This window comes from Doryrhamphus excisus, chromosome 19 (assembly GCF_030265055.1).
Source record: "Doryrhamphus excisus isolate RoL2022-K1 chromosome 19, RoL_Dexc_1.0, whole genome shotgun sequence".
Taxonomy (NCBI): Eukaryota; Metazoa; Chordata; class Actinopteri; order Syngnathiformes; family Syngnathidae; genus Doryrhamphus; species Doryrhamphus excisus.
Window position 1 is genome coordinate 6,494,477 of NC_080484.1, and position 25,515 is coordinate 6,519,991.

The 25,515-nt window shown below is 40.3% G+C and overlaps 1 protein-coding gene across 1 annotated transcript; it reads right to left on the reverse strand.

Moving 5' to 3' along the window:
* Positions 1-354: 354 nt before the first annotated feature.
* On the reverse strand, positions 355-25,515 carry fgf10a (fibroblast growth factor 10a). The gene is made up of 3 exons (XM_058057733.1): positions 24,485-25,515; positions 4,584-4,687; positions 355-954 (listed from the first exon to the last, which is right to left on the reverse strand). Exons 1-3 carry the CDS (start codon positions 24,936-24,938, stop codon positions 754-756), a joined length of 759 nt encoding a protein of 252 aa, XP_057913716.1. The 5' UTR covers positions 24,939-25,515; the 3' UTR covers positions 355-753.

A 25,515-nucleotide genomic window follows, 5' to 3' on the forward strand; every position in this document is an offset into this window, starting at 1 on the left:
AAGTCATAATTATAAGATAAAAAGTCAAAGCATCCACTGTGGTGTGACAAGGTGTCACTACGCCAGTCAGGTACTCCTTGGGCGAACATAAATAAAGTTAATAACAACCATAATAACAATGTGGTTCATAACCAGCTCACATTATGGAATCATTAGCTCCATGAATTAGCATCCTCTTTTTAGCTGTTTATATATATGGTTTAACACCAGAATACTACATTGGTACTACAGTTCTAGGAAAAAGCATCCTTTAACATGTGGATCCTATAATAATTTCCAAACGTTAGCCATGATAAATGAAATATGTGAGAGCAAGGGAAGAAGTGGATGCAAGTTAAAGACAAATATATTTCCATATTTATTCATGTTTAAAATGAGATAGTATTAAAAAAAGAAAGAGAAGGATAAAAGGGTAAAAAAGACAATTGCCTTTTTAGCACATTCTGTTAAATATCACCCAAAATAAATAAATTGAAAGAAAACCCATCATAGTGTTTGACGATGTGTTTGGTTTCCATCTTCTCCGCCTTTCCATACGCTGCTGATCACATTTATGATTTTTCTTATGTGGCGACCCACTTCTATAACTTAGAGCAGAAATATTATATACATGTACAGCAACATGCAGTATCTTTCTCCCCGAATAGAATTGTCCTCGTCTGACAGATGCGGAACGTCTTCATGGTGTCCACCGTCCTCAGCGCATCCTTCGCACCAGCAATGTCACCCGATGCTGCAGAACGCCATGTCCCATCATCGTGGATGCACCACCATGGGCAGGAAGTGAGTGGTTGTGTTTTTTCGCCTGGTCTTCTTCCCCCTGACGGCCTTGCCGTTGGCGTTGAGTCCCACAAACATGTGCTTCCGCTTGTTGCGCCACTCAGCCGAGGCGTACGTGTTGTACTTGTTCTCCTCGATGCGCTCGATCAGGCGACAGTCGGGGCCAAAGTCCCTCTGCGGGAGAGAGAAAGAGCAATGATTTGTGGAAGAAAGAGCTGATGTGTTATGGAGGAGGCGTCGCCTCCAACAGCTGACCTTTGGATCTCAGCTTGGGGCCACAAACCCTCCACAGAACTGGTCATGGTAACAGTACTCTTTACTTTTACTTTCATTATACATTAGAATATATTAACACCTCTGGAGCCACCTTTTCACCCCTATTGCCCAATACAGTAGACATTATAAGAGAAAATAAGACACATTTCGCAAACATGTTAACCACCTTCTAAATACATTTTTTAACATTAACAGAGCCCTCTAGACATAAAATAACACCCCTAAGTCCCCCTTTCACCCCTATTACCAAATACAGTAGACACAGTAAGAGAAAATAAGACACATTAAGCAAATTCTAACTGTTAACCACCTTCTAAATACACTTTTTTTAACATTATTAGAGCCCTATAGAAATGAAATAACACCCCATTGTCATATTTACACTCATATTACCCAATACAGTAGACATAATAAGAGAAAATAAGACACATGAAGCAAATTCAAACCGTTAACCACCTTCTAAATACACTTTTTTAAACATTATTAGAGCCCTCTAGATATAAAATAACACCCCTATAGTCCCCCTTTCACCCCATTACCCAATACAGTAGACATAATAAGAGAAAATAAGACACATGAAACAAATCAAACCGTTAACCACCTTCTAAATACACTTTTTTAAACATTATTAGAGCCATCTAGACATGAAATAACACCCCTATAGTCCCCATTTCAACCCTATTACCAAATACAGTAGACATATAAAGAGAAAATAAGACACATGGAGCAAATTCAAACGGTTAACCACCTTCTAAATACACTTTTTAAACATTATTAGAGCCCTCCAGTGATGAAATAACACCCCTATAGTGTCCTTTACACTTCTATTCCCAATATAGGCGACATAATAAGAGAAAATAAGAGCCAATTATGCAAATAAAACCTGTTTACCGCCTTCTAAATACACTTTTTAAACATTATTAGAGCCCTCCAGTGATGAAATAACACCCCTATAGTCTCCTTTACACTTCTATTCCCAATATAATAGACATAATAAGATAAAATAAGATCCAATTATGCAAATAAAACCTGTTTACCGCCTTCTAAATACACTTTTTAAACATTATTAGAGCCCTCTAGACATGAAATAACACCCCTATTGTCCCCATTTCAACCCTATTACCAAATACAGTAGACATAATAAGCCAAAATAAGACACATGGAGCAAATTCAAACCGTTAACCACCTTCTAAATACACTTTTTAAAAACATTATTAGAGCCCTCCAGTGATGAAATAACACCCCTATAGTCTCCTTTACACTTCTATTCCCAATATAATAGACATAATAAGAGACAATAAGAGCCAATTATGCAAATAAAACCTGTTTACCGCCTTCTAAATATGCTTTTGACTTTGAATGCTGGAGGAAACATGCAAAGAGGAATGAAAACACCATGTCTCTCCTGCCCCATGCTGGATTAATCAGGCATTGTTTACGGCGGCTTTGCTGTGACAATAGAGGTGCAATCACGCTGAACCCTCAGGCCACAATTGCATGTAATAATCCTGCAGTAGAAGGAAGCCATGATTCCATTGGATGACTCCCGGATAAAGAAGTCAGTGTTGCAAAGCCATCACGTGTAATCAAACGCCAGCCCTTCTTCAGGCTTGTGTTGCAGCCGGGCGCAGGACGACGTCATGGGAATTCAGTGCAACAGAACGCCTCTTTTTCTTTTCTAGCGTGTGTCATTTCATCTGCGCCGCCGCCGCTCCGCTGAGACGCGCTCAAAAGTTGCCTCTTTCACACTGAGAGAAAAGAGATGAAACACAGGCCGCATCCCCCACCCTTTCACTCCCACCAACCAACGGCAGCAGGTGGAGGATTGAGTTTCCTGTTTCTCAAAGGAAACAAGTCACATTTAGTGACTTTGCTTCCTGTGGCAGGAATAGATAAAAGACAATAAGATATAATACAATACACAATAATCTGATGAGCCACCAAAAATCACAGATTCATTTAAATCATGCTTTTATTTCTATGCTTGGCTTCTAATATTTGCACCAAATTAGGTCATTGAAAAACAGTATTGAATAAGTATGATGCAATAAAGTCCTACTCCACTGCAAAACACAACCACAATTATAAACACATGTCCCACAAATATTCTCAGACTCGAGTACTGGATAGAACTGCATTGTGAAATTGGTCTGGAGACATTCCCTTCCTCCATTATAGTCTGACTATGCAAGCAGCTTCCTGTTTTATTTTGAAACAGGAAGTGGCGCTAACCTGTCAGACCAAAGCAAGGCAACAAAGATTCCAAATCAACTAAGCAGGCTAACCAGGCTAACCAGGAAGTATTTTTACAAGGTGGGAAACAGGTTTTCTCTTTTCTTATTATGTCTACTATTTTGGGTAATAGGAGAGTAAGGTTGACTATAGGGGTGCTATTTCATGTCTAGGGGTCTCTACTATTGTTACAATGTGTTTTTAGAAAGTGGTAAAAAGGTTTTCTATATTTATATGTCTTATTTTCTCTTATTGTATCTACTGTATTGGGTAATAGGAGAGTAAGGTTGACTATAGGGGTGTTATTTCATGTCTAGAGGTCTCTATTAATGTTACAATGTGTTTTTAGAAGGTGCTAAAAAGGGTTTCTGTATTGTATATGTCTTATTTTCTCTTATTGTATCTAGTGTAGTGGGTAATAGGAGCGTAAGTTTGACTATAGGGGTGTTATTTCATGTCTAGAGGTCTCTACTAATGTTACAATGTGTTTTTAGAAGTTGCTAAAAAGGGTTTCTGTATTTTATATGTCTTATTTTCTCTTATTGTATCTATTGTATTGCGTAATAGGAGTGTAAAGGTGACTATAGGGGTGTTATTTCATGTTGAGAGGGCTCTAATGTTACAAACTGTTTTAGAAGGTGGTAAAAATGTTTTCTATATTTTATTTGTCTTTTTTCTCTTATTGTATCTACTGTATTGGGTAATAGAAGAGTAAGGTTGACTATAGGGGTGTTATTTAATGTCTAGAGGTCTCTACTAATGTTACAATGTGTTTATAGAAGGTGCTAAAAAGGCTTTCTATATTTGATATGTCTTTTTTCTCTTATTATATCTACTGTATTGGGTACTATGAGTGTAAAGGTGAATATAGGGGTGTTATTTCATGCCTAGAGGTCTCTACTAATGTTACAATGCATTTTAGAAGGTGGTAAGAATAGGAGTGTAAAGGTGACTATAGGGGTGTTATTTCATGTCGAGAGAGCTCTAATGTTACAAAGTGTTTTTAGAAGGTGGTAAAAAGTTTTTCTATACTTTATGTCTCATTTTCCATTATTGTATCTACTGTATTGTTAATAGGAGTGTAAAGGTGACTATATGGGTGTTATTTCATGTCGACAGGGCTCTAATAATGTTACAAAGTGTTTTAGAAGGTGCTAAAGAGGGTTTGGAACTCCAAAAACACAATGAAGGAATCCTGATAATTGGAAACTTATCACGGTTGGGTCCGGAAGCAATTCACCTCAATAAATGAGGCGTACATGTACAGCTTTGTACAATAAAGATGCACCACTCACCGCCCCGTACAGCTCCCCCTTCTTGCTGATGGCCAGGTAGTAGTTACTGCTGAGGCCCCTGATGGCCACCACGCCCACGTCCACCGACTTGATCTCCAGAATACCTGCCGTACATTTACCATCGGTTACTGTCAGGCAATCCAAATGTGCCCAAAATCCAAATGCAACAAAATACAACTTTTAGTAGTTCAGCCCATTCCAGCCCATCCACCCAATTTCATGGGGAGCAAATTAAAGGGAAATCTCCTTGTTTTCTAAAAAAAAATGGGTGCCCAAAGTGCAATGGATGTTTTTTGTTTTTTTTGGGAATTTACTATCCCAAGGCAGGTTCTAAAAATATGATGGATTATGATCAAAAAAATGAAAATTGGTGGTAATTTTACAAGAATGACATTCTAATATAATGAAGAAAAAAGTAATTTAAGTAACATAAAGATAAGATATTCCTTATCTTAAAGTTGAACTATTAAAGATTATTATTATTATTATTATTATTATTATTATTATTATTATTATTATTATTATTATTATTATTATTATTATTATTATTATTATATCGCAATAATAATGATTATTATTACTAATTACTATTATTAATGCAAAATGCTATTAATGCTAAATATTATAATTATTTTTATATTAAAATAACAATAATAATATTCATTCATTCATTCATTTTCTACCGCTTTTCCTCACGAGGGTCGCGGGGGATGCTGGAGCCTATCCCAGCTGTCTTCGGGCGAGAGGCGGGGTACACCCTGGACTGGTCGCCAGCCAATCACAGGGCACATATAGACAAACAACCATTCACACTCACATTCATACCTATGGACAATTTGGAGTCGCCAATTAACCTAGCATGTTTTTGGAATGTGGGAGGAAACCGGAGTACCCGGAGAAAACCCACGCATGCACGGGGAGAACATGCAAACTCCACACAGAGATGGCCGAGGGTGGGGATTGAACCCTGGTCTCCTAGCTGTGAGGTCTGCGCGCTAACCACGAGACCGCCGTGCCGCCCACAATAATAATAATTAATAATAATTAATAATAATTAATAAATCAGAATCAGAATCAGAATCAGAATCAGAATAAGAATAAGAATAAGAATAAGAATAAGAATAAGAATAAGAATAAGAATAAGAATAAGAATAAGAATAAGAATAAGAATAAGAATGAGAATGAGAATGAGAATGAGAATGAGAATGAGGCTGAGGCTGAGGCTGAGAATGAGAATGAGAATGCATATGAATAATATGCTTTTTCACCTGAGATGATGTGAGATGAAATATACCGTATATACACTAACTTATATTTGCGAACTTAAAGTTGCATCCTTTCATTTTCACTGGAAAAGCCTTTGGACACCCCTGAGCTTAAAAGGCTTCCTCACAAGTGACCCCTAGTCTGGTCCTGCTCCCCCCCGGCCTGGCCCGGGATGTGACAGTCCGACCCCGTGCGGCCTCTTGCCCCACGCTCCTCCGCCGCTTCGCACGCTGGCTGCGCACCCTGGGACTGAGGTGTAAGCCAGGAAAAAACATTTCTCCATCTTATGTTTGTTTTTCTGGCCTGGGGGAGCGTGTGTATGTACAGTATGAACAGGACGGAGGGGAGCTTGTTGGCTGCCAGGCTGGCTCGCCAAGAGGTCAAGACCCAACCAATTATTGCTTTAAGGATGGCCTGAAAGTCGCTTCCACCGTGCCATAAAACGATCAAAGAGGATCAGCTGCAGCTAGCAGCACAACCCAACCCCCCCCCCCTTCTTCTTCTCTCCTTTTCATGATGATTGCAACCACCACCCTTATGCTGCGTAGACAAGATGGCAACTTTTGTGCTTACTATTATAACTTTCAAAACTTATAATATTATGGGAATAAAATTATATTAAGCAAGGACAATTTATCAAGACTATTACACTATTATTATTACACTATTATGTAAATTTAAGATAATAAAAAATGCAATATTAAGAGAATAAATGTGGCCAAAATATGCTTACTATTATAACGTTCAAAACTTATAATATTATGGGAATAAAATTATATTAAGCAAGGACAATTTATCAAGACTATTACACTATTATTATTACACTATTATGTAAATTTAAGATAATAAAAAATGCAATATTAAGAGAATAAATGTGTCCAAAATATGCTTACTATTATAACGTTCAAAACTTATAATATTATGGGAATAAAATTATATTAAGCAAGGACAATTTATCAAGACTATTACACTATTATTATTACACTATTATGTAGATTTAAGATAATAAAATATGCAATATTAAGAGAATAAATGTGTCCAAAATATGCTTACTATTATAACGTTCAAAACTTATAATATTATGGGAATAAAATTATATTAAGCAAGGACAATTTATCAAGACTATTACACTATTATTATTACACTATTATGTAAATTTAAGATAATAAAAAATGCAATATTAAGAGAATAAATGTGGCCAAAATATGCTTACTATTATAACTTTCAAAACTTATAATATTATGGGAATAAAATTATATTAAGCAAGGACAATTTATCAAGACTATTACACTATTATTATTACACTATTATGTAAATTTAAGATAATAAAAAAATGCAATATTAAGAGAATAAATGTGGCCAAAATAAACAAATAGTCACATAAATAAGTCACAAATTTACAAGAAAAAAAGTAGTAAACTTGAGTCAGATTATTATATTTTTGTGTGTGTAGTAGATGGCCAAAAGTGTAATATCACCAAATAGCTTCCTTGGGAAATCCAGCTCTATTCATCCAGCACACGCCAGATATTAAAGCATATGAGTTTATTTTACGATGGCAAAATCCCTGTGATTTCCATTTCTGTGCTTTGGGGGAAAAAAGCCAGCCTCCCCCAGTTCTACTTTTCTACTTGTCTACATATGTTTCACAGGATTCCAAGTGATGAACTGGCATGTTGGTGGTCAGGACCATATGTCCCGCATCACCCAGCTTGTGTTTTTTGTCGACTTTTTCTTGAATATCGTCCCCAGAGCATGTTGACGCCAGGCCAAACCTAACCTTCCTAACAATAAAAGTGTCTCACACACACACACACACACACAAAGATCATTGCGCTAACTTGCCAAGGAGGGACCATTTGTCAAAGTGACGTGCGTAAAAAGCGGTGGATGCGCCGCAACTCATCCATCAACTTCAGAATGTTCCATCCCGCCAGACGTGTCAAAATCCACGCTAATGGCTTTCCCACAGGACTGCGATCTATTTGTGGTGATGGTGAGTGGTGCATATTGTATTATCTGGAATTTTAAAATATATACGTCATGAAGCGGGAAAAAAAAAAACATGTGTAATTGATGATGGCGCTATCAGAGCTAGCTTACAGCACCACTCCTAACAACAATCAATTCATAAGAGAAGAAGACAAAGCCAGGGGGAGGGGCAATATAAAAAAACATCAGGGGTGTCCAAAGAGTGGCCCGGGGGGATAACATGGAGAAAGAGCAGTCATTTTACAAGAATAAAGACAAAATATTAGTATTAAAAGTCATAATATTAACATTAAAAAATTTACATTTAAAAAAATTAACATTAACAAAAAATTAACATTAAAATTACAAATTAAAGGAAAAAATTCCATAATATGATAAACGAAAAAAAATTCTAACAAAAAAATTTAAATTTGGAAAAATCTAGTTGGCAAAAATGCATGATATTGCCATAATGAAGTCAAAAATATTCAGAAAATGATGTCATAGTATTATGAGAAACATCGTACAAGGAGTACATTGAAATATTTGTGAATAAATAACGGGAAAACATTTTCATTAATTCATTCATTTTCTACCGCTTTTTCTCTTTCTTTGGAGGAGCCAATCACAAGCTATTGGTGCACGCACAACCAGCTTGTCAAAACACCAAAATGGCAGGAGGTCATTATATGTAACAGAATAGCAGTCTGGCTTAATTCATCGTGCAGTAACGTAACACTCAAACATGTACCAATATGAGTTTAAAATAAAACAAACCCAAAATAAAAACAAAAAACTCCCATTGACATGAACCTGCATTCATTGGGGTGCTGCAATGATGTCAGCCTCCCTTTGCACTATGGGCTCCAGGTCTTCTGGCTCTCTCTGGTGGACAGAAGCAGAACTGCACGGCCATCCATCATTCATACTGCTTGTCCTTCAATTAATTGTTTTTCTCAAACAAAATGCACAATGGTAAAACTCCTATTGGTATGTGTTTATATACTTCTTGAATTTAAGGTAATATATACACACAGTATTCCGAGTGTGTATACAGTATAACACTTGTGTGTGTATGTATTCATTCTGCACATTATCATGTGACATCAGCACATCATTCTGACAAAATCCTAGCATGCTAAAACAAATAGAATGATCAGAACTATCAAACAAGGAAAAGAAAAATAGCTTTGATAGCTGACTAACCACGGAAGCTTTGTGACGTTTCTTCTTTTCTGAGCGATGGCCAAGATGATAATATTTCTGTATTTCTGCTGACTTTGTTTTGTTTTGTGTGTTCCAACTTTCACGGTCCAGAGCTAGCAGACTCTTAGTATGACAACAAAGCACATGAACGCCACCTGTTTAACATTTTGCAGCGTGCTGACAGGACGTAAACACACACAGACATGGCCGCACTACCATAAAACATGATGCTATACGATGCGTTCAGGAAGACAGCAACATTTGCTGTCGTTTTTCCCTGCACTGTCCATTCTTTGGAATGGATTATATTTAGTATATAGTAGTATAGTATAGTACAGGGGTCTCAAACACGCGGCCCGTGGGCCAAATGTGGCCCGCAGGACACTAGTTTGAGGCCCCCGCCTTGATATGAAAGTTTAATGTTAGTTTAAGTTTGATATGGATGCTGTATAGTATCATGTACCCAGAAAAAATTATTAAGTTTGATTAATGTTCATGTTAAAGGTTAAATAACTGTTAATAGTTATCCTCCCTATCCGTGTGGAAGTAGTAAGTTTTTGGCTATTTAAGTTTAAAGGAAATAACTTGAAGGCTACCGTTTAGGTCGCTAGCTCTCTAGTTTGTGAGTTAGCATGTGTCTCAAGACCCTGCAGTTGCGCAATATGTTGTAAATAAAAAGAGTATAAATGTGACTATAGTCGTGTTTTGTCATGTCTAATGGTTTGTTAATTTTAATCTGAAAAAAATAATTTGTCTACCCACCAACTATATGTGGTTTTTATTATTTGCCGTTTTATTATTATTATTATTATATTTATTTATTGATTACTGATTGATTGATTTTCTTTATTCTTAATTTGTTTATGTATTTTTCATCTTATTTTGTGTAGAAAAATAAAAAGTAAGCTATTTGAGAACAGTGGAATGTTTTATCAGAGCTTTTATTGTAGAAAATTGGAACCAAAGCAAAGTTTTTTAATTTTTTTTGTTTTTAATAAATGCGTTTTTTTTTTTTTTTTTGGAAAACCTGATGCGGCCCAGTCTCACCCAGACCCTAGCTCCAGTGGCCCCCAAGTAAATTGAGTTTGAGACCCCTGGTATAGTATAAACACGTCAGTGTGTCGTTTCCCACCAAAAGCAGGAAGTGCACTGCAGGCTAAGCTAGGATGCATTGCTAAGTTTAGCTTTGGATTGCAATTTTAACACATGCACACAATAGGCAGAAATGTCCTGCACCTGGGGGTGCTGGAGCCTATCCCAGCTGTCTTGGAGCGAGAGGCGGGGTCCACACTGCCACCTGTTATAACCCACTCCAATCTTTTGTTTGATGTCGTCTTTTACGGCCTAGTCGCCAGGGCCCCCCCCCATCTGGGACTTAAAAGCCCACTTTCGCAACAAGAAGGTCAGGGTTTCGACAAGGTTGGTGTACATCACGTGCAACACATACGCAAAAAACACACAACTATGCTGCTTTGTGGATTTTAATAAGCTCAGTTGACACCCCTCCCCCCGCCTTTTTTTTTTTTTTTTTTTTTTACACATGCTCATTTATGCTGTCCTATTTCTGAAAAGGGCCATGAACTCCCCCCATGTGTCCCCTGGATCCCAGCCCAGCGTCTTAATTATCTGTGTTTTAAAGGCGAAGGTTGGCTTAATAGAAACGGCATGGCGGCACACGCTGCCTGCTGGCATTGAACCATCACCCCGCCCTGCCGATTACATCAAATATGCCATACGAAGTCAGATTTATGAGCAAAATAAAGGTATTTTATAGGCCATCTTTGTTTATAATGTGGGATAATTACTCAAGTCAGAGCGAGTGTTGACACAAGGCCTTGGAAATGGAAAGAAGATGGAACGACACAAACAGACCTCCAACAATGGACGGCTCATGAACGTATCATTCTTATGATTTATTGTTTGGAATTTACTGCTCCGGTGTTTGGCAGCACGCCTCTTATATAACTTATATACGCGGGAAGCAGGGATGTCCACACATAGAGCCGATCCATCCATCAAAGGAGGTTTTCATTGGTCAAAGCAAGTATGAGAGTTAGCATATTTTTACTCATAATATTACAACATTATTAAAAAAAAAAAAAAGAATTGTGCTTAGCAGGCCTGGAAAATAGGTTGGTCTTTATTGTTCTCAAGCTGCTGCACCTCGCCTGGAATCTTGTGGCGCCTCCCGGTGGTCCCACTTTGAAAAGGCGTGTGCTAACGTGAACCCAACATTCATTCATTCATTCATTTTCTATTGCTTTTTCCTCACGAGGGTCGCGGGGGTGCTGGAGCCTATCCCAGAGGCGGGGTACACCCTGGACTGGTCGCCAGCCAATCACAGGGCACATATAGACAAACAACCATTCACACTCACATTCATACCTATGGACAATTTGGAGTCGCCAATTAACCTGGCATGTTTTTGGAATGTGGGAGGAAACCGGAGTACCCGGAGAAAACCCACGCATGCATGGGGAGAACATGCAAACTCCATGCAGAGATGGAATTGAACCCTGGTCTCCTAGCTGTGAGGTCTGCGCGCTAACCACTCGGCCGCCGTGCTGCCTGTGAACCCAACATCCAGTCGATAATATGCTTGGAAATCAAATCTATTGAAAGTGTCATAGATATCTGTTAGGAATGGAACATTTTCCACATTGTGTTTATCTATATAACAGAGAGACAACCAAGACCTTTTCACTTGGAGCAAAAGATCTTGGACCTTGCCAGACTTTGGCTGGTGGGCTGAGCTTTCTCTCCAGCACTGGCATTACAACCGCTTGGGTCTACTTCTTTTCATATCGCATCTTTTTTTCTCATATCCATGCCCATAACTTTCTTCTTCTCAAGATCGATATGATACTGATAACCTTTTTGTATCTAGTCTTTGAATTTACACCTAAGTGTTGACGTCCTCATGAAATATTATGACATGACACACATCACTAAAATGTTATTATAATATTACAACATTACTCTTGTAAAATTGTGACTTTTCTCTAATTAAAGCTATCTTCCCATTTTTAATTTTTGTATTTTATTTTTCCACCTATTTCACCTTTCTTCTTGTAAATTTGTAAATTTTTCTTCTTGTATTATTAGGACTTTATTTTCATAATATTGTGAGCATATTCTCGTAATATTGACATATTTTCACCCCAAGTCTTTCTCATTAGATTGCAACTTTTTCTTTGAATACTTTTTACTTTATCCGTGTAAAATGACTGATGATCTTTTTTTTTTTTTACTTTTTTAAATAAATAAATAAACAAATAAATAAATAAACGAATAACTAAATAAATGAATAAACAAACAAACAAACAAGCAAATAAATAAATAAATAAATAAATAAATAAATAAATAAATAAATAAATAAATAAATAAATAAATAAATAAATAAATAAATAAATAAATAAATAAATAAATAAATAGCAGTGTGCCGCGAACAGCCCCCGGGCTGCGCTTTGGACAGCCTGCCCGACTCCATATCCAGATAGCGGAAGGCCTTGATACAAATCCTTGGCAGGACTGCTCAATGCGCCCGAGTCACATAGCAGAGGTTGCTAGTTCCAGTCCGGGTCTTGGGGCAAGTCGCCCCCAGCAGCACGTTTTAACACGCCTGGGAGAAAGCCAACATAACCAGCGGTGATGTTAATAGTGAATTGATGGGGGGGGGTTGACTTTGTAACACGATAAAGTGGCAACGCTGCCAGTTTCTGTCCAAACATGTCACGGCAGGAGTTAGGAGTTTGTGGCTAATGTGCCGTGACGGTCGTCGGCTTCTCCCACATTTTTCATTGGCCACTCAGCGATCTGTTGCGGTCGCGAAGCTTTCGTCGGGTTATTTTACACCGCCGATCTGATGAACAGGCTTTTTTTGTTCCACATCGTTCTCACACTGCCATTGGCTGGCAACCAGTCCAGGGTGGACAGTGCATCTCGCCCCAAGTCAGCTGGGATAGGCTCCAGCACCCCTGTGACCCTCGTGAGGATAAGTATCATAGAAAATGGATGGGTCGTTCTCACCTTTGCGGTGGCGACTCCAAGGGGGGTCCAAAGTGCGCCCTGGGGGACATTTGCATTTTTATTGGCTTCTGGCTCATTTGATAAAAAAGCAGCAAAAATTGAAAAATATGCTGTAATTTGACAAGAATAAAGTCGAAATATTACGGCAAAATTTGGAATCTCACGAGAAAAAATTGTAATGTTAGGATGATAACGTGTTTTTTTAAGTTGTCATATAAAACAACAAATATAGTTGTCAATTTTGGGAAAATGTAGATGTTATGGGAGTCCAAATATTCTAGTTACAATGAGAAGAAACCCCCCCCCAATAATAAATAAATAAATAATAAAAATAATATTAAATAAATAAATAATAAAAAATAATGAATAATAATAATAATAATAATAATAATAAACAGCAGAAAAAAACATCTGTAAATTAGGACGGTGGTACATATATTGATAACAGATATTGGTCAGATATAATCATGTAGATGTTATGGGAGTCCAAATACTCTAGTTATGAGAAGAAAAAAATAAAATAAATAATAAAAATCATATAATCATATAATATAATAATAAATAATAATAATAATTAAATAATCATACTACTACTACAAATAAAAATAAAAATAAAAATAAAAATAAAAATAAAAATAAAAATAAAAATAAAAATAAAAATAAAAATAAAAATAAAAATAAAAATAAAAATAAAAATAAAAATAAAAATAAAAATAAAAATAAAAATAAAAATAAAAATAAAAATAAAAATAAAAATAAAAATAAAAATAAAAATAAAAATAAAAATAAAAATAAAAATAAAAATAAAAATAAAAATAAAAATAAAAATAAAAATAAAAATAAAAATAAAAATAAAAATAAAAATAAAAACATATATTGATAACAGATATTGGTCAGATTACTTCAAGCCCCCACCACATGTAAATATAAGTGCTCCAATAGCGGTCCATTCCGGACTTTTCTGATTACCATCATAGTGCTACTCCCCCCCCCTCCCTCACCCCCCCCCCCCCAAAAAAAAAGACGTCTCCATGGCATGGAACCGAGGAAGTTCTACATGAGCCAATCCCATCGCATCTCCCAAGCAGCACCACAAAAGACAGGCTGATACTACCCGATGCTACCTGGTACCTGGAAGTACTTGCTTACAGCATGGTTCCGCCAGCCTTCTCTCTCTCTCTCTCCCTCTCTCTCGAATCATGACTTGATCTCATCACATGACCATGAACCTTTCTCTTTGAATATTATTGGATTACGATGTACTACTAGATTTTATTCTTGTAAATTTACCATTGGTGGGTTTTTTTTAAATACTTATAATAATTTTCTTGCGGTAATATGATGATTTTTTTTCATCATATTAGTTTTTCCACACCCTTATTTTGCAAAGAATTCAATTTTATTTTGTTTATTTCTCCTAATATTATTTTTCCTCATATTAATAGTTTATTCTTGTTAAATATTTTCTCTTAATATTTAAACTTTTTTCTTGTATTTTTTTTCCAATTATGTAGTTTTTTTCTCTGAACATTCAGTGGATAGTGGAAAATATTCCATTCCAAAACGTTCTTTTTGCAGATTTTCTTCATATAATATTTGATGCTGCACGGTGAATGAGTGGTTAGCGCGCAGGCCACACAGCTAGGAGGCCCCAGTTCGATTCCACCCTCGGCCATCTGTGTGGCTTTTCTCCAGGTACTCCCCTCCCCCATTCCAACAACATGCTAGCTTCATTGGCCACTCCAAATTGTCCATAGGTATGAATGTGGGTGGGAATGGTCTGTGGTTGCTGTCCAAGACAGCTGGGATAGACTCCAGCATACCCCCACCCTTGTAAGCGGTAGCAAATTAATGAATGAATATTTTGACATTATTGCTGTAGTATTTTTTTGCAAGGTAATTTTCAAACATTACAACTTTATTTGTTGTTCTGCTTCTTATAATATCACAACTTTATGAAGGTTAAACTCGTAATATTCCAATTATTATCATAAAATTTGTATTTTTTTCCTCTTCCTATGCTGCCACACATGCAGTGCAGACGTAAAGACCCGGTAATTAGCCGGCTCTCCTGGCCGCTGTGTTCTTCCCGGCCGGCCGTCCAGATGCTCCTCCGGCCCGAACGGGGAGCCCTCAGCACCAACTTTGATGACTCCATTAAGAGCCCCACTTTCATGCAGGCTGCAGCGGGAAGCAGGTGGTGCGTGTAGGCAGCGGTCCTGGATGTTATCCATCACAGATGCCGTGCTTCACCTCCCACTGCTTTACTGGCCTGACTGGTCATTCATTCTGCCGCTTTTAGCGGTGACACCTTCTGTATTCCACTCCCACTTCGGAGGGACAGACCGGGGGGATAAAAGTACGGCTGAGTGAAAGTCAGAAGAGTCTGCAAGGCTTTTATGCTACAAGCACGGATGCTAACGCCGAGAGCTGCAAACACAAAGGAGGGAAGTGCTGCCTTACTTTAGCACACATTTCAAATTTCTTCTTAAATAATCCTACAATTCCTACAATATAAGAACTTTATTTATAATATTTTGACTTTACATAATTATCATGTTATTCTGTATTCTATTCTTTATTTTTTGTCTGTTTCTTGTTATTTTTGTAAAATCCATCGCTCCATCTTCTATGTCGCTTCTACTCACGAGGGCTGGGGTGTGCTGGAGCCTATCCCAGCTGTCCACCCTGGACTGGTGGCCAGCCAATCACAGGGCACATAGAAACCAACAACCATTCACACTCACATTCATACCTATGGACAATTTGGAGTGGCCAATGAAGCTAGCATGTTTTTGGAATGGGGGGGGGGGGGGGGGGGCAGAGTACCAGGAGAAAAGCCGCGCATGCACGGGGAGAACATGCAAACGGGGGTTTCCAAGCTGTGTGGCCAGCTTGCTCACCACTCATCCACCGTGCAGCCAATACTTTACATTCATTCATTCATTTTCTACCGCTTTTCCTCACGAGGGTCGCGGGGGTCCTGGAGCCTATCCCAGCTGTCTTAGGGCGAGAGGTGGGGTACACCCTGGACTGGTGGCCAGCCAATCACAGGGCACATATAGACAAACAACCATTCACACTCACATTCATACCTATGGACAATTTGGAGTGGCCAATTAACCTAGCATGTTTTTGGAATGTGGGAGGAAACCGGAGTACCCGGAGAAAACCCACGCATGCACGGGGAGAACATGCAAACTCCACACAGAGATGTGGAATCAAACCCGGTTTTCCAAGCTGTGTGGCCTGCTTGATAACCACCCACCACCGTGCAGCTGATACTTTACATCACTTAGACAATTTTATGGTTGAAAATGCTTCACTTAGGCCCCAAAAAATCCCAAACCAGAAGCAGAAAGCCTGATTGAAAGGATGTGTTTTTGGCCTGCAACTTTTCCGAGGGCCTCCGCCTAACCCTGCGTGTTTACAAAACGATGATAGCCTCCAAGCATCCTCGGCGTAGAATAAACAACAAAAAGGCTTCCCACCAACTCAACATTCTTTGGCATAATAATCTCCTATTTGCTCATTTTTCACAGCAGAAACTCACAAGACAGCCCAAGGCAGACGCACCTTCAACGACCCCGTATGTGACGTCACGGGGGTCAGAGGGGCACTCACAGTCGTACATTCTCGCTCGCCCGTGTGGGGGGACTGCAGTACCGCGGATGGAATCATTCATCGAGTTCTATAACATATTTAGCAGGGAAATGATGTTCCAGCAGGTCGTATAGACTGTTCATGTGTAAAGCCTCAGCACCGATTCCAGTAAAATCACGTGGTTGGATGCTGGGCCTCCTTTCATATTCGTAGTGTTTGTTCGCTGGCTTCCAGTAAAAGAAAATCAGTCGGGGTGAATCACGAGTGGCATAATGTGATCCAGACTGCTGCTTAACTTCAACACAAATATCTTGCTCAGGTGGTTAGCATGCAGGCCGCACCGGGTTCCATTCTCAGTGTGGAGTTTGCATGTTCTAATGTTCCATTCCAAGCTAACATGTTCCATTCCAAAAACATGCTAGCTTCAGTGGTTGCTCCAAATTGTCCATAGGTATGAATGTGGGTGGGAATGCTTGTTTGTCTATATGTGCCCCGGGATTGGCTGGCCACCAGTCCAGGGTGGACCCCGCCTCTCGCTCCAAGACTGGGATATGGGGGTATGCTGGGATAGGCTCCAGCATCCCCATAGATGGATATCTGCTCAGGTGAAACCTACCAAATGACAAATTCCTCCACTGGTTGCGTGTCAAAGTGTCGCTAAAGTGGCTCATTAACTTTGCTAAAATAAGTAATATGATGTTTCAGGTTAGCACGCAGACGTCACAGCTAGGAGACCAGGGTTCAATTCCACCCTTGGCCATCTCTGTGTGGAGTTTGCATGTTCTCCCCGTGCATGCGTGAGTTTTCTCCGGGTACTCCGGTTTCCTCCCACATTCCAAAAACATGCTAGGTTAATTGGCGACTCCAAATTGTCCATAGGTATGAATGTGAGTGTGAATGGTTGTTTGTCTATATGTGCCCTGTGATTGGCTGGCCACCAGTCCAGGGTGTACCCCGCCTCTCGCGCAAAGACAGCTGGGATAGGCTCCAGCACCCCCGCGACCCTCGTGAGGAAAAAGCGGTAGAAAATGAACGAATGAATGAATGTTTCAGGTTGCCGTTTCATTCGGGAGCGGGGGGGGGGGTATGTGTTTGTGATGAGCTTGCACCACGAATGAGCAGTCCTGCAGGGAAATACTTCCCCAAACGAATGTTCCTTCTCCTCACGATGATGCTGTTTTGGCTTTATTCCCATAATATTATAACTTTTTCCTCAATCCAATAAAAAAATGACAACTTTATTTTGTTTTGTTGGTTTGTCATAAAAGTACGACTGAAAAAAAGCCAGCAGTTTTTCTTTTATATGTAAAACCCGCTGCTACTAAGTTGAGATAATTTTTACAATATGACTTTTTCTCTGTTTTCCAATAGTTTTTTTATGATTTCATATTTTTTGCTCATAATATTACAACTTTATTCCCACAATATTAAAACATTTTCCCCAACGTAATTTTTCAAGAATGAAATTTTGTTTTGTTTGTTTTTCATAATATCGCTACTTAAAAAATGACAACAAAAAATCATTTAATCATAAAATTACATCTTTCCTCATTATATTACAACTTGTAAAACTGCAATTCTTTTCTTTGTATATATTCACATTATTCTTGTAAAATTACAGCCGTTTTTTAAATTTTATTTTTAAAAATTCTTTAATATTTCAACTCTATCCTACAAAAATTATATGATTTTCTTCTTATAATATTACAACATTATTCTCATACATTTTTCTGTGAGATTACAACATTTGTCTTTTAATATTGTGACTTTTTGATGCAAAATAACTGCAGTTTGACATTTTTGCTATTTTTTGTTATTACTTCACTTTTGATCCAAATCTTAAAACCGGGTGAAAAAGTGCAAGAGTGTACGTGCCCTGTTGGCTCTTAGGAAGGTCCCAAGTGGAGATTCAAAATGTAAAACGAAGAAATGGGAGTGAGCCAAAAAAAGTGTAAGGTTGTGCATGGGCGTCAAACGGCGTTATTGCAAGGAGCATCCCTCATGACTGAAGTGCCATGGTCTGTGTGGTAATGACTGGCTTTTCCCAAGGAAATAAGCTGACTCTGACTCCTTTGGATCATGGACGGCGGGAGCAACATTCCCACTAACATTCCCAGTGCTTAGCAGCATTCCTGCTGCTCTGTTTCCATCAGTGATCCACCAAGCAGTGAGCTGGCGTGCCTTGCAGTGTGAGCAAGTGTGAAGTGAGGTTGAGTTCAGCGAGGAGCGTGCAGGTAGTTTAGGTTTAGTGTATGTTTTCAGAGCCCAGCTGAATGTAATTGTTGACTTTGGCAGCCTTCGCTGGACTCGACCACGGCTCCAGTGTTTTCGGAGCGAGCCGGCTCGCCCCAGTGACGTTTGCACGCCACTTTAATTTACCGAGAGAGGAGTCCACAAAGATGTCAGAGGAACTTTGAAGCCAAAGCAACGCTGACACTAACCTCTGCCGCGTCCCCTCGCGCCCCATAATTCTCTTTTATGGGGCCACACTGATACGGGTTCCCACGAGAACACCCCCCCATCGGCCTCCCCGGACGTGCTCGTCAAATTGCAGTGAAGGACCGAGCGGACCACAGACATAACAGAATAGACAAGTTAGAGGTTGGATGATGTGCACGTGTTACACACTTTGAAGGGGGGCGGGGCGGGCGGACGTGGGAGATGTGGGGGGCGGCCTCCCGGTTAGAGCACAAGTGTCTAAAGGCTTTTCCCCCAGTGAGGGCCTCATAGGGAAAAAGTAAAGGATGCAACTTTGCCACTTTGGTAGTGGTTTGGTTGTAAGTGTTGCCCCCCCCGGGGTTTTATTTATTAGCCCACTTCCATGTTTGAGATGATGTCGATATCAGCCAATGACAACACTCCATCAACACCTGATGCATTTGAAAATGAAACAAAGCTCCATGTCCCTGTGTGAGAAAGTGATTAGCCTAAAGCTAATAAGTGCTCGGCCCACCCTTGTTGTGGGGTCTTTTGTGACCTCTGGGATCAGTCATGAGTGCGCTCTTGGGGTCGTTTTGGTTGGCCGGCCACTCCGAGGAAGGTGTGGGTGGGAATGGTTGTCTTGTGATTGGCTGGCCACCAGTCCAGGGTGGACCCCGCCTCTCCCCAAAAACAGCTGGGATAGACTCCAGCATACCTAATTCCCCAAATGGCAATTTTGGTTTGTTTGTTTCTCATAATATGACGACTTAAGAAAAATTAATTCTTCAACTTTATATTTAACTAATATTTCAACTTTATGTCAAATGTAAAATTACAACTTTTTTCTCTTAATATTTGGACTTTATACTTCATTTTTCCTGTATTGTGAAATTCTATTTCAGGTTTATTGTGAAAGGGACCCCAAAAGGCAGCAGTGAGCAGGACTTGGACTGGAGCTTCATGTAGAACTTCCCCACTTAATGCACCACGTGGCCTCGTGTTTTTCCCAAGTGGGGGTCGCTAGGTAAAGGTCAAAGCGGGAGGGGGTGGGGTGGGGCAATTAGCACGGAGGTGGAACAACGTCCCCTAAATCAGAACATGAGAGGCGCCATAAAGTGAACCGCCTTCAATCCGTTCCCACCAGCGGGGGCTGCAGGTCTGATGCTTTTACTTTGACAGGGGAGGCTGGGGGTGATGGACGGCTCGCAGCTCGACAACATGATTAGAAAATTCAGGCGCGGAGGAGATGCTTGACCTCGGTGCCGGACCTAAAACGTCTTCATCACCTCTGACACCGTCTAATGACGTCTAATGATGCAAGCTCAACCCCCCCCCCCCCCGCCTCCCCCCCCCCCCCCAGAACACAAAGACACTTTGAGGAAAAAAAAAGACCTTCTCACTTTTCCAACATCTTACCTGTAAATGTTCTTCTCACAACTTTATTCCTATAACCTTATTCCTATTTTATTACAACTTTTATTATACTACTGTAATATTCAACAACATATTTTTTATACATGAAATACATGAAAATTAAATATTGGACATAAAATTCCAGCTGCTTTTTTATTTTCCAACTTTTTCAACTTTTTTCTTGTAAATTTTCCGCTTTACTTTTTCTGCTTTAAAACTTTATTTCCATAATATTTTCACCATTATTCTTATGATATTATAACTTTATTATGTATGTATGTAATTTTCCAAAAATGACTACTTTATATTGTTTTATTTATCAAATTTTCAACCAAAATGAAAGTTTTTCTTATAATATTAGAATTTGTTCTGGAGGTAAAATATTACAATATATTATATCATAATATAATATAAATATTTTAATATATTGACTTCATTTCCATCAAAATACAAAATGTGTATTTTTATCATTTTATATATTTTTTTATATTATACTATATTACTCTGTGTATTTTCATATACATATAATATACATATTTTTCCATTCCTGCTGTTTTTTTTAATTTTCTAACTTTTTTCAACTTTATTCCCATAATGTTTACCCCATAATATAACTTTTATACTATGGTATATTATACTATATATTATAGTATATATTATATATTTATATCATACATTAAAATCATACAAAATAAAAATAGAAATAATAATATGTATTATTCATATTATATTTTTTATTTTGTTAACATAGTGTTCCAATAATAACAACTTTATTATGTTTTGTTTATCGTTTTATGACTTTTTTTTCAAAAATCATAATTAAACTGTATGCCGCCAAAAGAAAATTGTCTTTGTAAAAATTTAGTTGATGACCCTTTTCTTTTCAATATGACTTTTTTATTTTAATATTTTGACTTTATTGTCATAAAATGACATTTGTCAAGCTTTTTCATCTTGTAAATTTTCCTCTGGAAATGTTATGACTTTATTCCCATAATGTGGCGCTTATTCCTGGATTGTAAGAACATGGCCTCCTCGGAACGGCAAGGATGGAACCCACGAAAGCTTGTCGAAGGAGTCTGGATAGTGACCTTTCGAGGCGGAATAGCTGTGTCCCGTTCGGTGCATCACTTCGCTGCCTCTTTTTTTTAGCTGTAAGATGTGTGTTCAGGCTTGTGGATGATGGGAGTCCCCCCCTTTTTAAGTCCTTTAAGTGTCAGACACCTGAGACTGTGGTGGAGGAACTAGCTGTAGCGTAGCTTGTATGTTACATTTAGTGTGTGTGAAAGCTAGCTATTGCTAGCTTACTCGACATGTGTTTTTAATGAGCAGGAATCGGCCTCAAAAGAGCACATTTCTGCATTTACAGTACATGGAAGCTTTTGAAGCTCTCTTGGCACCGGCAGCCCTAACCCTATGTAGCATGCATGCGTACATACGTACATACATACGGCTTTTTTTTTTTTTTTTTTTACAAACAAGCTAATTGACAACGTAGAACAGATGTGCACGGCGCGTCAAGAAAGGGTCACGTTGCCAAATGATCATGTGGAACATCACCACAACATCAATGTTCTCACTCAGGGGGTGGGGGGGTGATGCCGTATATCGGCTTTTATTTGATGAAGAGAGCGATTTGTTTGTAGCGCATGCTAAATAGCTGGAGGTGGTGCGTTAGCGTAAACATACATGCAAGCTTGTGTGCAGATGTGAGCACACGTCAAAGCATGATTCATCCCCGTCCTCAAATCATTCCCACTTGCAAAACGTGAGGCTGAAACTCTAATATGCCCAGAAGATAACATCGGATTTATAGTCCAATCTAGAAGTCCCCCCCACCTCGAATGGATTGGGCCTCTCATGCCACGACCTGATGCCATTCGCACCCTCAAAGTTGAGAGTGTGCGTTTGTGCAGGCCACTGCAAGCAGGAGGAGGGAGCAAAAGACACTAATTGAAATTCCTTCAGCCATGTCTGGCAGAGCCTTGGTGTCTGAGTGGCACACACACACACATACACACACACACACATTCACACTGGACCAGGCCCTAATAAAAGTGGGCTTTGCCATATGGAGACCATGTGCAAGACTGGCCTCTGTGGCTGTGCACACGTCTACGTGCGTGCACGCGCTCAGCGGGAGAAGCATTCACGGGTATGAAGGTGTGCGACTCGTCATCATCTGTATAGGAAGACACGCCCACGGCAGGCACACAGATACGGGTAGATATGACGCAATCTACCTGTACTTATCATATCGTCAATATAAATCCCATAATGCACTTGGTCACTGTTTTCCCTTCACCAGCACCTCCCGGCATGTGACCAAGTGTACCTGATTGGTCCGAATCAAATATCACCACATGATTACTAGCACATTGTTGCTATATGGAAAGCGGAGTTCAGAGCGGAGGGAGCCGCCTGCTGTGGCCCAGAAAGGTGCACTGTATTCGGGCACATGTTCCGAGTAGCCGGTGGGACGCCATGGAGGTTTCTGGCAAATCTTTTGAACTTTTCAAACGCAAAGTTTTATGTGCACTCAATGTTTTTTCCCTCCTTTAGTGTTTGGTACAACTAGCATTAAAATGTTTAAAAGTGAACAGGACACTAACATCATCGACAGTAGAAAAAGGAAGCTCCACAGAATATTGCTAATCTCGCCTCAATGATTGGTTATCTGAGCTATTTTTATTTGGTTATTTATTGGTATGACATCATAATTCGCTCATATTTGTCCCCCGAGTGCTAACCGCTGATATAGGTTGCTTGGTGTCCCTGCTCTAATGGCCCCCTTTCCAAGGAAGCATCTGAATTTACTTTACTGTGAACATGAACTCCTCGTTGAGGAGTCTTTAAGTTCTCCCGGTGAAAATGAAGCTGAGCAGTGCTGACAGAAGGAGAATGGGGCTCCGTCCATCCAGCTTAAACGGGGAAGCCCCCCCAACCTCTCCCTCCCCAGCCACTTCTTCCAGCACTTCCTAGCCGATCCCGAGGCGTTCCCAGCCCAGCTGAGAGACATGGTCTCTCCAACGTGGAGGCCTCCCATCGTTCGGATGTACAGTAAACCTCGGATATATCGGATTCAATTGTTCCCACTGGCTTTGTCCGATATAAGCGAAATCTGTTATATGCGTATACCGGAAAATGTTTTACGCATATATCAGATTTATATCCGGTATATGCGTAAATCGGATTTTATCCGTTATAAAAAGGCACTTCCTTAACTATGTTTCCAATGTACCTGGACGCGCAGGCAACGCTGCAAATGACGTCGTATTCGGCGAATCGGAGCGCCACGATGCGGCCATCCGATATATGCGAGGGAAATTTAATGGAAATGCATTGGAACGGGACTGGAGATTTTGTCCGAAATAGGCGAAATCCGTTATAAAAAATCCGATATATGCAATGAATTTTTATTGGAAATGCATTACAGAAAAATTGGTTCTTTTTTATCTGTCCGTTGTGAGCGAATTTCCGATATATCCGAGGTTTACTGTACCATGAACCCCATCCCAGGGAGCCGTCCTGACCACACGCCTGAGACACCTCATCTGGCCCTTCTCCTGGAGGCTTCTGACCTTATCTCTCAGGAAGACCCCAGCCACCCTGCGACAGAAACTCATTTCGGCTGCTTGTACTCGCCATCGCGTCCTTTTGGTCACTACTCAAAGCTCACAGGTGAGGTTAGGTAAATTGAGAACTTTGCCTTTCAAAAGTCCGCTTCACTGCCAACGCCGCACCAACCCGCCTATCCAGCTCACGTTGTGTTTAGTGACCCGGATTTAAAGGTCAAACTCACATATTGAGGAAACTGAGGTCCAACAGGTTTAATATGGATCTACTGCATCCTCACTCTCAGGGAACCTTTAAGGATCCCTCCCAGTTTAAAGGAAGTGATGACTGTGGATGATGGTGCTTTTATTTCCAGTAACCTGGGAAGTCAACATTTCATTCCAAATTCCAGAAGCAACCAATTGGAAGTGACTTACTGTACGGATCGTCCTCACTTTTGGTGCCGTTGACTTTCCCCTTCTTGTCGATGCGGAGAAAGAACTTCTGGTAGGAGAAGAGTTTCCGCCGCCGCACGTCTCCCTGCAGGTGGTTGTAGCTGCTGCGCACGTGGCGGCCCGCCGCGGCGGCCGAGGATGAGGACAGGTCGGTATCCCGCGGCAACCTGGCAGAGGAGGCGTGAAGGGGCGGCGGTGGTGAACTGAAGGACGCCGGAGCTTCCCGAGGCGGGTTCCCTCCTCCGGCATGGTGGCTCTGGTTAAAACTCGCTGATGGAGGAGAGGTCAGGGGCGAGGACGAGGACGCTCCGAGCAGGAGGAGCAGGAGAAGGAATGCGAGGGGCAGTAGGTGCGTCGGGGTTGCGTAGCGCCGGTGGCGGGGGTGGGAGGAGAACCAGGCGACCGGTGCACCGTGTGTCACTGTCCATCTACACATGGTAGTGGAGCTGGAGGAGCCGTGGAGGTGCTCAGGGGCTGGGGCATGCTGAGCTGAGCGGCAGGGAGAGGGAACAAGAGCAGGAGAGGGCCCCCTCCAACCCAAAACCACCACCTTCTGGACCAGGGTATGATGCACGCTTCCTCCCGCTGCTGTTTGTTTATTCCTCAGGAGCTCTTGAGGAACGCTTTGACATCCATAAGTCAGATCAGCTCTCAGCCTGAGCAACTAGGGGGGCAGGGGGGGGGTCGCCTCCGTCGTCCCCTCCTACACTTTACTCCCAGTCGCCCTCACACGTTTAAAACTCCCAAGTTCATTGATACAGAATCAAACAGCCGTCCCCGAACTGCTCTCTTCCAGTCCCAGGAGAAGGTGAGAGATGGCCCCCCCGTTTTTGGTACCGCCACAAAAACTTTGAAAATGTCCTCGGCAATCCAAGATGTAGAAGAATCCAGACTTTGGGAGTCACTTGAAGGTTTAAGCGAGGCCGTGGTCGCTCCTCGTGTGAGCGCTCCGAGCAGCGTGTCGCCTTCTGTAGCTCTCTCTCTCTCTTTTGGCCTCTTCTTCCCTCCCTCTC

Excerpts from the sequence above, each read along its gene's own strand:
- fgf10a (XM_058057733.1), bottom strand. The coding sequence starts at position 24,938 with ATGTGTAGATGGACAGTGACACACGGTGCACCGGTCGCCTGGTTCTCC. Across the intron at positions 4,688-24,484 it reads AAGTGAGGACGATCCGTACA|GTATTCTGGAGATCAAGTCG; the intron begins GTAAGTCACTTC and ends AATGTACGGCAG. Across the intron at positions 955-4,583 it reads AGGGGGAGCTGTACGGGGCG|AGGGACTTTGGCCCCGACTG; the intron begins GTGAGTGGTGCA and ends TCTCTCCCGCAG.